The sequence below is a fragment of the Pollachius pollachius genome (assembly GCF_949987615.1).
Source record: "Pollachius pollachius genome assembly, chromosome: 20".
In the NCBI taxonomy this organism is placed as follows: Eukaryota; Metazoa; Chordata; class Actinopteri; order Gadiformes; family Gadidae; genus Pollachius; species Pollachius pollachius.
The window spans coordinates 15,896,176-15,910,481 of NC_136953.1; the positions used below are offsets into that span (position 1 = coordinate 15,896,176).

The 14,306-nt window shown below is 49.6% G+C and overlaps 1 protein-coding gene across 1 annotated transcript in view; it reads right to left on the reverse strand.

The window, feature by feature from the left end:
• The window catches only part of LOC307091132 (solute carrier family 24 member 2), a gene marked incomplete at both ends in the record, with an annotated part of 47,176 nt that overhangs the window by 16,195 nt on the left and 16,675 nt on the right, over window positions 1-14,306 (reverse strand). The window contains 4 exons of the mRNA XM_079758021.1: window positions 1,167-1,217; window positions 6,008-6,022; window positions 9,369-9,477; window positions 10,870-10,923. Coding sequence (XP_079614147.1) covers window positions 1,167-1,217; window positions 6,008-6,022; window positions 9,369-9,477; window positions 10,870-10,923 — 229 coding nt within the window. The remainder of the gene's footprint in view (window positions 1-1,166; window positions 1,218-6,007; window positions 6,023-9,368; window positions 9,478-10,869; window positions 10,924-14,306) is intronic.

A 14,306-nucleotide genomic window follows, 5' to 3' on the forward strand; every position in this document is an offset into this window, starting at 1 on the left:
TGCCTGTCTGTCTGTCCAAATGTCTGTCCGTCCGTCCGTCCGTCCGTCCGTCCGTCTGCCCGCCTGTCGGTCTGTCCAAATGTCTGTCCGTCCGTCCGTCAGCCCGCCTGTCGGTCCGTCTGTCTGTCTGCCTGTCTGTCTGTCTGTCCAAATGTCCGTCCACCCGTCCGTCCGTCCGTCTGTCCGTCCACCCGTCTGTCCACCCGTCCGTCCGTCCGTCCGTCCGTCCGTCCGCCCGCTTGCCCGCCTGTCCGTCCGTCCGTCCGTCCGTTCGTCCGTCTGTCCGACTGTCTGTCTGTCTGTCAGTCCGCCTGTCCGTCCGTCTGTCTGTCCGTCTGTCTGTCTGCCTGTCTGTCTGTCCCAGTTTTTTTAGTGACAACGTGTGTTGTATTGTATTTCATTTCCCACCCCCCCACGGAGAACAATAAGAGCATGCGTGTATGTGTGTGGGTGTGTGTGCGTGTATGTGTGTGGGTGTGTGTGCGTGTATGTGTGTGGGTGTGTGAGCCTGTATGTGTCAGGGTGTGTGTGTAAGTGTGTGTCAAGGTGGGGGAGGGGATTGGTGGAGAAGATCAGACTGTATATTTATGTTTTATGTCCTTAATCGCCTACTTTGATGAGTGTCTTGAATTGTTTTTGTTGCAGGGATACATATCCGGGAAATGGACCTATTGACGTTAGCTCACTGAATACATATTTATAATAAAGTTTAATATCATTCTTATTTATATAGCTAGCATCGTCATCCAACCACGGCATCTTCATACTCATCCGGGGATTTAATATTCCGATCACAAACACAACGGTAAGTTCACCCAAAACACTGCACACCGTCAAACACAGAATCACGGGCGTCAGCTCCTGTGCAGAACAACAATGAAACGAAACAGAGAAACGATCCAGCACTGACAAAAACATCCAAGCAAACCAACCCAACTGAAGATGGACACGGTGAGACGGTGATCTGCACTCATGCCGGTGAAGTCTCGGAGGGTGCAGAAGGAAAAATGATGGAGAGCAGAGAGAGCGCACAAGACGGGGCAACAAACGAGGACACAACAAAAGAACGCACAACTTAGACGAAGATTCAACAGAAAGACAGACACGCAGGATGGCGATGGGGCATGTTGACGGAGGAAAAGGAAGGGAAAAGGTTGAGAGCTTACCTTCCTCGGTCATTGTGTGATAATATTTAAGTTTCCCATATGTCCCAAGCTCTACAGCAACAGCACAGCAAAAGACAAAGGGTAAGACGCCGAGGACAGAGAGGGAAGGAGCCACATGAGGGAACAACACAATATAGAGAGAGATCCGGCTTCTTTTTAGCGGGGGACGCTGTCATACACCCACACACACACGTGCGCACACAGGTACACACGCACACGCACACACACTGACAGATACAGCAGGTAAGCCAGGCATCAACACAAAGTAGGCAGTGCACCCCTCCAAGTCATCACCCCATGAGTGCAAAGAAAACAACGGCGCAAACAGAGTATAACAAATCCAACACTTCACAGGTCCGACGGGGTCATCTTAACACAAGCATACCGACCGGGCCGCATTTATAATAGATAACAGCCATTTATTTCTATATTTATAGAAGGCAGCGCAGAGAAAGAGAATCGATGTATGACGTATGATGTATGTATCATGTATGACGTATGGCATGATGGACCAAAAACAAAACCACAACATACAAACAAACAAACAACAAGCAGGGAAGCCAGAAGAGACAACATGCAACAACGGACAACAGGTAGTAATGAGCTCTCCTCTCCTCTGTGAGCGGCCATCTTGAAAGGGGGGGGGGAGCCTGCACTTATTATCTCTTTTTTTCTGTTCCTTTATTTTTCGTGTTTTGGTGTTGTAGAAGACACGGCAGCAGCTCTATTTCGCGGGTTTGTTCCAGTCTGAGACGGCCCTGGCGGTGAATTGTTAGGCCGCTTCGTGATTCGCTGATCAGCACATCCCACATGATGAATTATCTGGAACTCTCACAGTAGAGACTAGAACGGCTTAAAGGACAATGCTAATTATTGTACCCAACTTCGGGTAGGCTAAGGGAGGGAGTAGCTAGTTCCTCTGCATCTTATATATTTTATTGGTCCCGTTTGGCATTTTCACTTCAATAAAACTTTATTACTGATTTAATATGAATGAAGTTTTGGCCAGAAACTAATGTGAGGCAGCCATTAAAACCCTGTCCCCAACGTTCGGAATATGGAACGTTTCTGGTGCCAAACGATCAAACAGTGGCGCCGTGCTGGAGAAGGCAAACCTCAACTCTCCAAACGGTCTTATGAGAACCAATGGGTGACGTCGGGGGACGCTGCGGCCATTTTGTTTATTACAGTATATGGGTCCGCCCCCCCCCCCCCCCCATAATGTCTTGACCATGTGGTTAACGACCGGGTGGGCGGGGGCCTCTAATGAGGGGTCGATGCGGAGGCCAATTAGTTTCATCTACTAATTGGAGAGAGAGAGAGAGAGAGAGAGAGAGAGAGAGAGAGAGGAAAGAGAGAGAGATTGCCCTTCGCTTGCCCTTTGCCACTAGACGCAGGGAGGGATGGGAGGGTGGGAGTCTGGCAGGAGGCTTGTTGTTGTTGACGAGGTTGTTGACGATGGGGGCACTGTTGTCCTTGCGGTCTGACCTCCAAACCATTGCAGGGTGTGTGTGTGTGTGCGTGTGTGTGTGAGTGTGTGTGGGTGTGTGTGTGTGTGTGTGAGTGTGAGTGTGAGTTCGAGTGTGACAGCGAGAGGGAGTGAGAGACAGAGAGAGAGAGTGAGCGAGAGAGAGAGGGAGCGAGAGAGGGAGAGAGAGGGTGCGTGTGTGCGTGTGTGTGTGTGTGTGTGTCCTCTCCGCAGTGGAGAGGGGGGGTGGCAGGAATATTCCCAGTCTGTGTGAGAGCACAAAGGCTTTTAGCATTGATTCTCCCCCGGCCAGGAGAGGCGCGGGGGGGCATGTTAGAGACTTACATAACGTGTGGTGACATTTTGGTCCGAACCATTTCACTAGGGCCCGAATCAAAAAACAATCTTCATTTCTTTTTTATATAATCTGTGATTTCTGACTCTGGCCGGGTCTTAGCAAGCTCGGTGGTTCGCCTTCCTCCTGGGGGAGGTGTCCTTGGGCAAGGCATCCGAGTGTTCCCAAAGCAGGGTTGACAACCCAGGCCGTGCGTCTGAACGCGTTTGTTGGCGTGCGCGTGCGTGCGCGTGCGCGTTAGTGCTACGTTCTCGCTTGCCATCGATGGACGCGGGTCGGGAGACGCGGCAGAGAAGCCGGGACAGCTGCTGTCCATTCACGTTCCCCTGATTGAATCACAGCGAGCAGGGCTCCTCGCTCCGTCGTGATTGGCTGGCGGGCCGCGGTGACGCTGCATCGCTCGGGCGCGCTACCTTAGCCAAAGCCCGCGGTAAAATGGCGGGAGGCGTTTATTTCATTACTAATCCGAATGACCTTGTCGCCTCTCATCTCGTCAGCCTACAGAGGGTATAATGTGTGGTCGATACAAATGATATAACGGGGGGAGGGGGGCCGGCCGTATCACGGTGATTTAATGAACCGCGGTCAGCCGGCCAATGGGATCGCAGCCTCCGTCGCCCCCTTTTGATCCCGGGGCGCGACGTGTCTCAGTAAAAGGCAGAGAGCCGTCAAAGGTTTACTTTCTTGGTTGAAGCGGCGGTTCAGTTTACATTGAAGCACTGACGACACACCGACAACCCTGGTGTGTGTGTGTGTGTGTGGGGGGGGGGGGGGGGGGAACGGAGCCTATCCCAGGCTGTACCTCGTCCTTCCTGTCAGCACTGGGACCAGTCCAGTCCTTATCCTAACTAGCTCTGTTGAATGAGGGAATGGGTTAATCTAGTGATGGTTAGTGCTCGGCCCTCGGTTCTATGAACATCCTTACTGTACCGACAGGGATATATTGTTGTTTCTCTTTCTTCTGATAAATGCACTCATTGTAAGTCGCTTTGGATAAAGCGTCTTTAAATGCCCTGAATGTAAATGTAGATGTAAACGTCCGGGCAGTAAAACTTGTTGAACACGATGCGAATGTGATGCTTTTACACACGGCACACGACGAGACGCAGATCCTTGCTGTGTGAGATCACAGCAGCAACATCTACGCTGGTTTTAGACATGGCTAAAAAAAGACATGTGATAATGATATCGATGCCGTGTATATAGATCAAAAAGGCTCCGATCAGATGGGCTTTACAGGACACACACAAGATATACCAAGACACCTTCAACACAAACGGTTTTTCGGGGGGAATCATGTCGCCCTAACCACCGGTCATGTGACCTCAAAGGTTTACACGCTTGCCTTGTATTTCCTGTTGTTTTTCCACACGATGAGCAGGTTCATGTCAGCGATCAAACGTAGGAGAGTCAACTCACATTAAACCGCAATCACCCAAAAACCCACATTGCTCCTGGGAGTGATGGTGCAAGGTTGAATACTGCAGGGACAAAAAAACGCCCGTGGCAGCTGAAGAACCGCAATACCCACAATCCAAATGGGCTCCGAGCAAAGTTGCACTGCACTTTGCACGGCTTGTCCTTCTCAATATTTCATACTGGATGTTGCATCGTTCTCCAGCTCCACACCGACACAGAAAGGAAGAATTTTTTCTCTTTGCAGTATATACAAATACAACCGTATACGTACCGAAAAACACCTACAGAGACAGAATGCATACAGAGGAACGTAAGGAGAGAAATGCGAACGTATACACTTATAAGGAAAAAAAACCGGGATGGTCAGTTAAGATAATAAACACAAAACACAATCAAAGTAAGGACTCCCCAGGAGCAACACACACACACACACACACACACACACACACACACACACACACACACACACACACACACACACACACACATACAAACACACACACACACACACAACACACATTTATCAATATGGGACAGCTAATTGTAAAAGCTTGTTGAGGGCAACTAAATTTAGCCCGTTTCCATTAATTGCAATGTCAAGCTTGTATTGACTTTGAGTCAGAAGGGAAGGACACTGCATGAAGAGGACAGAGTCTTCCTCTGAGGCCCTGTTCGTGCTCACTCCAGGGGAAAACAAGTCTATATTCATCTAGAAACACAGAATATATCAATACAGAGGCAGGTGTGGATTCTCACACCGTCGAGAGCCCGAGACACAGACGTGATGAGACACCCCAGAAAAAGACCGCCGACGCGGGGGTCCGCAGCGAGACACACGGCGGCACGAGACACGACCACACGGCCACACGGAGAACGTCACGGAGAAGAGAGAGAGAGAGAGAGAGAGGGAGGGAGAGAGAGAGAGAGAGGGGGGGGGAGCGATGGGAGAGAGAGAGAAAGACGGAGAGAGAGAGAGGGAGAGAGAGAGAAGGAGAGAGAGGGAGAGAGAGAGAGAGAGAGAGAGAGAGAGAGAGAGAGAGAGAGAGAGGGGGGGAGCGATGGGAGAGAGAGAGAGAGAGAGAGTGGGGGAGCGATGGGAGAGAGAGAGAGAGAGAGAGAGAGAGAGAGAGAGAGAGAGAGAGAGAGAGAGAGAGAGAAGGAGAAGGAGAGAGAGAGAGAGAGAGAGAGAAAGGGAAGAGGTTGGCCAAAGAGGAGGGAGGAGGAGGTGGACCAATGGGTGATCAGGAGGTTAAACGAAACACAAATGTTCAGAGAGGAAGAAGAAGACGAAGGAGAAGAGGAGTAAGAGGAGGAGGAGGAAGAAGAGGGCAGGGGTAACGGGGGGGGGGGGGGCGTCCACGGCGATCACCACCACAGAAGAGAATAGCGATAGACGACTGGCAGGGACAGAAACGTTGACATCAAGCGGCGCTGGGGGGGAGGGAGGGGGGGAGGGGTAAGGCCTACTGGGGACCTGAGGTGGAGGATGGGGGCGTACAACATTTCAGCCGTTTTTCGGAGGAGGGGAACGGGGGGGGGGGGGAAGGGGGGAGAGGGCAAGGGGGGCGGGGGGTACATAAATGTGATAAGTACACTCACCAGAGTCAGCAAATTCTGAAGGGACAGAGGAAGAAAGACGGATAAGGAAGACAAGGAGAGAAGAAGAAGAGATAAAAAACGAGCCATGGGGACACTGGTTCATCAGACGCCATTTTGCCTCTGAGTCAGGGTGACGCTCACACAACACGGGTCAGCGCAGCGGTTCTGTCGGGTGCTGCTGGGCGCTTTTATTTTGGAATTGAGACAGAGACACGTGCAAGCAAACACAAGCGCGCACACAACCACGCAAATGCATATGCTGAAGCCACACTGACGCACGAAAAAAACACACACACCTGAGCGCATGTAAACGCACACGCACAGATTCATACATTTGCACATGCCTCAGTCCCGCGCGCACACACACACACACCCTGGGACGCACACGGAACCAGAAGAAGGATTGGGAGCCACGGTCCAAGGGTAACAAAGGGGGGGGGGGGGGGACATTGGTTGAAGCTATTGGGATCCGCCCAGTATGAAACCAGTCCTGCTAAAGAATACGCCTTGAGCGAGAGAGTCCAAACTCTGAGACCACCTTTGGAGACGACACAAGGGACGAATAGCATCGGGCGAAAGACATCGGAAGTCATTATCGGGAATAACGAAGGATGTTTGTATTTTGGGATCTGGGTTGGAAATTGCCAAACCTTTCAGAGTTTAAATGTTAGCATATTGCACTGAACAGTCGGCTCCGAACCCTAATTCAAATTTCTTTGATTTATGGAATTAAGTTACCTAGGCATGACATAAGGCATTACATTAGTTACATTTTAACAGGCTAGTGATGGATAACCAATCGTATAAGAGGTTGCAGCAGTACAATTGCCATTATCGCTTGGCTTATCAATCGGAAGATCGAGAAAGCGAGCGAATCAGAAGGCAGGCCAAGCGATGCCGTGGAACTATTAGTCAGTCAATGAAATGACATTTATCGATTGATATTTGGTCGCTTCATACTTTTGATGATCGATAACCATTAGGATATTTTAAAAAGAAATACAATTCACTTCTATTTTAGCAGTGGCTTTTATCCAAAGCAACCAAGTGAACTTAGATATGATGTAGGGAGCAGGTTGGGGTTAGGAATATTATGTAAGGAATACTGCCGGAATTGGGGATCAAGCCCAGTAATGTCCGGATCTGAGTTGAACATAATAACATAGTTTACTTTGGTTACTAGTCAAATTAAAAGTTAAATGGCGAAAACGACTCAAAATGCTAACAATGACCTGCAGTCAGAAGGAAAGTCCCCTTTCTGTAAGTGGACACCATTCCTCCTCACATGCTGAAGATCTTTAGCTCATAGAGTTTTGGGGAAGAGGAAAGTTTTCGCTCATTTCAGACTTCGCTGCAGCACTTTTTTAATCCTACTTATTCTAAGCCTGGGAGAACAGTAATAATAAGACATGAGACAGACTTTTATTTTGAGTTGGAACATTAATATAAGTGTATAAAATGAAGGCCAGGCTTAATACTACGAGAACTTTATGACTCTTGTAAATAGTCAAGAGACGGCTGTTCTTGAATGTTCTGTCATCGTGGGGGATTTAGCCTCTAAACCTCTTAACCTCTGACCCTCACCCTCCTCAAATGAGAGAAACACATTTAAGTATAGAAGAGGAGGGGAAAACATTGACAAAAGAAAGTCTACTCTGCAGGACCACTGACTTGATGAGCGAAAAGAGTTGAGGAAAAGCATTGACAGGCAGTGAAACGTTATTTGACCCGAACAGGAGGATATATTATATCGCGGGTGAGTGACGGAGTTCCAGTCAGCTGAAACAAGCGACCAAATTATAAAAACCATCGGGCAAGAGAGAGCAAGGAGTAAAAAGTCCACACATAAATCACTACAACCATCATAGTGTGTGTAGAAACGAATACGTCACCGCCAACGACTAAGCAGACATTTATACGACAGTGTGTCGTATAATATCCGCTCCCTAAAGAATTAACATGCACCGAATCCAGAGCATAAGCCTTTCCTTCTACACCCGTTCCTTTAAGGACCTAAACCCTTTCTGTCAAACAGTACCGCGTTCCCCTGGAGGAATCCGGAACAATCCACCGGGGGAGCAAGCGGTGGCGGGCTCATTTCTCATCCCCCTCTCTTCCTCCTCGCCTTTCTTTTCGTTCCCCCGTGTTACTTTTCCGGGTGTAGCCTGACACTGTACTCCTGCACCCCACCCTCCACCATCACCTTGTACTGTATGCCGACGCAACCGTTTCCCCGGGTCCACGCTGACGCAGCCCTTCTCAGTTCCCATCACCCCCGCTAATAGAGCTTCGACCGCTATCTTTGAAGGGCTGAGGTATCTCAGCACTGCTGCGCTCTCCGCTCCGAGGGGCGAAGGCAGAGGAGTGGAGGGGGGAGACTGGGAGGGAGGGAGGGCAGAGTTGGCGTCCGCTACAGTACAGATCATGTATTTCTTCATGTATCGCTGAAGAACTCCGTAACTCCTGTCGGACGGGGGTGGGAGGTGGGAGGTGGAGTTCAGAGGAGGACTGAGTTTGGAGAGTTAAGTTTCAATCCTTGGCAACTCTTATCTGACCTCCCTTCCTCGGAGCGAGAGGTGGGGGCGGGGGCACTGCACTGCGATGCAGTGTCACGTTGCCGTTGTTTGTGCAAGACGAGGTTCGCAAAAGGACTGCAGTCTCTGTCGTCGTGCCTCGAACTCAGTCATCTTATTATCATCACGCTTTGCTTTCTGTTCTCAACCCGCCAGAACAAAGTGTGCTTCCAACCCAGGGTTCCACTCAGTCCCACTTAACACCAGCATCATCCATCTGGTGTCTCACATGGCCAGCGTCACGCAGCGAGGTACAGAACCTCAGGACCAAACAGGACAGGACTGCAATCGCTAGCATGCAGGGCGCTCGGAGAGAGATGCTTAACCCAGCTGTGCGTTGTTGCTCACTTACGGCTCTGTGTCTATGCGTATGTTTTCATCTATAGCACATACATGTTACCTGCCATGCCGGCACCTTACACTACCGTGCACAGCTCTGTTTAGACTTTGCAGACGTTGCAGTTTGTCCGTTGAGATGCTAACTGCATTGAGGTCAGCTCATTGTACTTACACAATGGACTGTACGCGATGCATTGCACTTATACAATGTTCTGTACAGTGCAACTTGTGCCGTGGCAAAACAGTTGGGTCTTATCTGATGAACGCTGGGAGAGACTGCAGACTGAAGTCCAAAAGCCTTGCATGTGCAAAAAAGCATGCTTGGCCGAACGATTTGTTTGCGGTTATTTGTGTGTGTTTGTGTTTACCTGTACCTGTGTGTGTGTGTGTGTGTGTGTGTGTGTGTGTGTGAGTGTATGTGTATTTATGTGTGTGAGACCTGTGCGTACCTTCGCTGAGAGGGTCCAGGGTGTGAATCATCAGCTGGAAGATGCTGTTCCTCATCAGGCTGTTATGCAGGGAGGCGGAGCTTCCACCCCTCTGAAGCCGGGGCCTGGCCTGTGATAGGAGGAAGTGGAGGTGTCAATCAAACGGACCCCACCCTTCATGTTTTCATCTAATTGAGATTTTGCCGTTTGAATAGATAGGCCTGCATTAACCCCAACTAACATCTCAAAGATGAAAACATTACAAAACAAAATCTAATCCGCTGCATCAATGTGAAACGGTTCAACCAGCCAAATCTTGGACTTTAATTGAGTCTGCCCTTCTCATTTACATACTTAACCCTTACGGATAAACCCAAACCACAGAAGAAGAACCCAGAGAAAAGCAAAAGGCTGCTGTGTTTCACATTCATACATTGATACTCCTTCTTCCTCCTTCCTATGAACACATTAAAGTCTTCTTCTCCCTCCCCCGGACAAGGTGGTCCGCAGAGGTCATCCAATCCACTCCAGGCTTGAAACTTGGAGTTGGCATCTATTGCGGGCTGCAGCTGCAGTCGGCGTCCTCCCCCTCCCCTCGATCCCCCCCCCCCCCCTCGACCCCCCCCCCCTCGCCGGCGATGCGGAGGCAGGTACTCCGAGGCGTCAGGCAGCGCTGGTGCTAATTCACACCCCCGTACGCGCGGGCGTGAGCGTGATCATGCAGCAGAAAGAGAGAGAGGGGGAGAGAGAGAGAGAGGGTGAGGGAGAGAGAGGGAGAGAGGAAGGGAGAGAGGGAGAGAGAGTGTGAGGGAAAGAGAGAGAGAGAGAGAGAGAGAGAGAGAGAGAGCTCCTAGCGAGGCGTGTGAAAACCGATGAATCCCGCCCACCCGATGGTTGCAGCTCAGCAAAATGTCAGACAGGAGTCCGGAGTCCGGAACCCCCCCAAAGGCGCCATGCATAGAAGTAGAAGCGTGCACGCTACGACTCCACCTCAGCAGGGCCTCGTTCTCCCGGCGGCCATCTTGGCTCTCGCTTAGCTCACTCACCTGGACTAGCGCTCAGAACCAAGATGGCCGCCGTAGGTGAACAACGGTTCGGCCGAACCGCTCTGATTTCCTAGCGTCTTAACGCGCGTGCAACTTCATTGATAAAGGAAATGAATGCAGAGGAAGCCTAGCGAGACATGCTTCAGTGCCGTTAGCATGCGGCGCGCATACACTATGCTAGAGCTTGTGTGCGGCAAACTCTGCAGTGGTCTGACATAAACGGGGGGGGGGGACGAGCATGGTGTGTGTGTGTGTGTGTGTGTGTGCTTGTGTGTGTGTGTGTGTGTGTGTGTGTGTTTGTGTGTGTGTGGGGGGTGCGACAGAGGATACAGACTACCTCAGTGGTACATAGAAACGCAGACGACACACAGACGGAGACACACAGAGGTAGCATCAGAAAGAGAGAGAGAGAGAGAGAAGAGAGAGAGAGAGAGAGAGAGAGAGAGAGAGAGAGAGAGAGAGAGTCGAGGACCTACCGACAGCTTCCCGTCATCGTCCGGTGGGGCCGTGGGGCTCACCTTCTCCTCCAACAACACGGGAGAAGAGATAAAAACAAGGTGGGAGAGAGAGAGAGAGAGAGGGAGGGAGGGAGAGAGGGAGGGAGAGAGACATAGACAGACAGAGAGAGACATAGACAGACAGAGAGAGCGTGAGAGAGAGAGAGAGAGAGAGAGAGAATAAGAGAAAGAGCGAGAGAGAGAGAGACAGAGACAGAGAGTGAGAGCGAGAGAGAGGGAGAGACAGACAGGTGAGAGAGAGAGAGAGAGAGACAGAGACAGAGACAGAGAAAGAAAGAAAGAAAGAAAGAAAGAAAGAAAGAAAGAAAGAAAGAAAGAAAGAAAGAAAGAAAGAAAGAGAAAAGGGGGGAGACAGGGAGAGAGAAACAGGACACAGATGTGAAGCATACAACCAGACACCAGAAAACAACGAGCAGACGAGATGAAGACAGCAGAAGACTTCATGAGGCGAAGCGTTACGGACGCTTGGAGCAGGAGACGGGACAGTGGGACAGAGACAGACATCCTCCGGACACTTTACTCTATTTATCGTTGGCTGTCTTATAAAACCCGGACTGCATGCCCTGCATTATGGGATTCAAATCAGGGCGCCCAAGATTAAATAAGAATCGCTTGATTGGCTGTCCGAGCTGCCAATCACAGCTCTCACAGTCACTCTGAATCAAACGATTCCTGACCTCTAACAATGCCAGTGTGTGCGTCGTGTGTGCGCGCACTACCCCAGACAATGTTGTGTGTTTGTCAATCTGCAAGAGGATAAAGGTACAACAATGCATTTCTCTCAGGAGTATGTTTCGTTATCGCTTTTGGAAGGAAGGAAAAACAAGGGAAAACAGGCTGTTAGTATAGACCCAAACTCCAGAATTAGAATAGAAATAGAATAGAAATAGAGACGGTGCTCTGAAGCCTCTCCTCCCATGACCCCTGACCCCTAAATGCTGACCCCTATCCCTCCTAACCCCCCTTCAAGTCATTGGCCCTGTTTACACGTAGAAGCTAACATTCACCAGAGCAGAATCACACTTTGAGATATCGTCTGGGTCTAAAGAGACGAATACGGGTGTGAGAGAGAATTAGGAATCCAAGGGTAGCGAGCGCCACTGCTGGTGTGACTAGAACACTCCATAATTTAAAGTGTTGAAATAATAGTTAGCAACGTTACAACACAGGCCATTTGGAATCTATCTATTCTCTATACTAGCTTGGATATTTCGAAAAACATGCTTGCTCTGACATTCATCACCATCAAGCCTTCCCAGTACGGGTTTAAGTATTCCAGAAGATCATGTCACCACTGCATCACTTCCTGCCCTGTATTGCGTTCTGTTTCTGTTGCTGGCACGGTTGAGTGGGGTCATTAGCTAAACTACATGCACCTGCTCTCTCTCTCTCTCTTTCTCTCTCTCTATTTCTGTCTCGATCTCCTTCTCTCCCTCTGTCTTTTTCTCTCTCTCTCTCTCTCTCTCTCTCTCTCTCTGTCTGTATATGTCTCTTCATCTCTCAATTTTTCTCTCTCTCTGTCTCTCTCTCTCTCTCTCTCTCTGGAGATCACCACAAGGTGAGCAGCCCATGATTACGGCGCCTGTCATTAAACCAGCGCTAAATATTATGACTAATAATCATGCCGTGAGATTAGCATGTTCCCCTGGATTTACGCTTCCATCCTAATCCCACACACCCCCACCCCTCTCCCCCCTCCCCTCTCCGACACACACACACACACACACACACACACACGGTGCCTGCACTCTTGCATAATGCAGCATTAGGATGGTTCTTAGAAATGGATCAGATGAGCACACACACACACACACACACACACACACACACACACACACACACACACACACACACACACACACACACACACACACACACACACACACACACACACCGCCCCCGCTCCCATACCCCTCCCGCCAGCGGCTTCCTGTCGCGGTACGAAATGCGTGGGGTTTATCCTCTGGAACGGTGTGTCTGAGTGTGAGTACGTGTGAGTGTGCGTCGCGTGACAGCAAATACGCAAATCGCGGCAGGACCGCAGTGGGTCAGGCTTTCACACGGACATGGACATGGGGAGGGTGAGGCAACGACAACACAGACTCCTCTGCCTGTGATGCTGTGGCGTGTGTGTGTGTGTGTGTGTGTGGAGGGTGGCTGGTTGAAGCAGCCTCACCTGGCCCGAGTCTGATTGGACTCTGGGGCTGGGGGAGGCTGCACACCTGTTGTGCGTTGAGTAATCAGTGTGCGCAGGTTAAACCAGCCGTCGCCGCGCACACTCTGGGAGATCTCCTGCACGGCAGCTCGGAGCAGCAGCTTCATGTGTTGTTGTCGGAAAACGCAACAGTGCCCTGGCTATCAACATGACCCCCCTGCGGCCATTCTCTGGAGGAGCCCAGTCAAGGTCACTGAGGTCGAGTGTGGTGTCCATCTTTGTTTCAGTTTGACTCTTGAGCTGGGTTCGAAATCGTTCCCTATCACGGATACAGTGCACTATATAGGGTGCTCGCCATTTTGTAGTGGTGTTCGAATTCTCAGTGGTAAATTTCATGCACTATATAGTGCACTTAAAATACCCAAAATGTTAGTGAACATATGACGTTCCCTACATGTTACTCCTGTATACCACAATGCAATGTGGTCGTGTTTTTCCGGAGGAGAAGAAGAAGCTGAATAACCGCGAAAACTAATACATTTGATGATGGAGTCTCTGGCTTTCGTTTAGTAATGTCAACAATTTATTTGGGATTTAACATAGAAAATTTAACATTCAAAATTAATAAAAAAAACCTTGATCAAGGAAATGTAACATTCAACATCAATATAACCTCCAGCTTTCCTCATGAGTGCCGGGTTTGTTTACATGATGTGGGCGCAGCTGTCTGCGTTACACAAATACCCGGCGCATTTACTGACGCAAATTACGTTTAGAAATGTTCAGCGTAGTGTCCGAATTCTCATTTGTTCGTTCCCTATATAGTGCCCTATATCATGAACACTATATAGGGAGTAGTGAGTGAGTGAATAGGGAACGATTTCGAACACAGCTTTAGTCTAAATGGACTGCAGAGTTAATTAGTCTTCCTATTTAAAAACAAAAATCGAAATAAAGTTTTTAATACAGATTCACGTCAACGAAAAGGACACTGCCCCCCCCCAGTGAAGTAAAAACAATTTTTGACTTTCACCTCCTGAACAGCGCTTTACAGTAGACACCAGAGCGCCATCATGTGACTGGGACCATTCAGAAGGCCCACTCCTCCCCATCAAAAGGGTTCAAATTACAAAACGATGTATTCAATAACAATGTACTACAATTTGGGTTGCGTCATTTTAAACATCACAACTAAAACCCTCACTCCAGCCACGAGTCACAAGCCAATCAGTCCCAAACC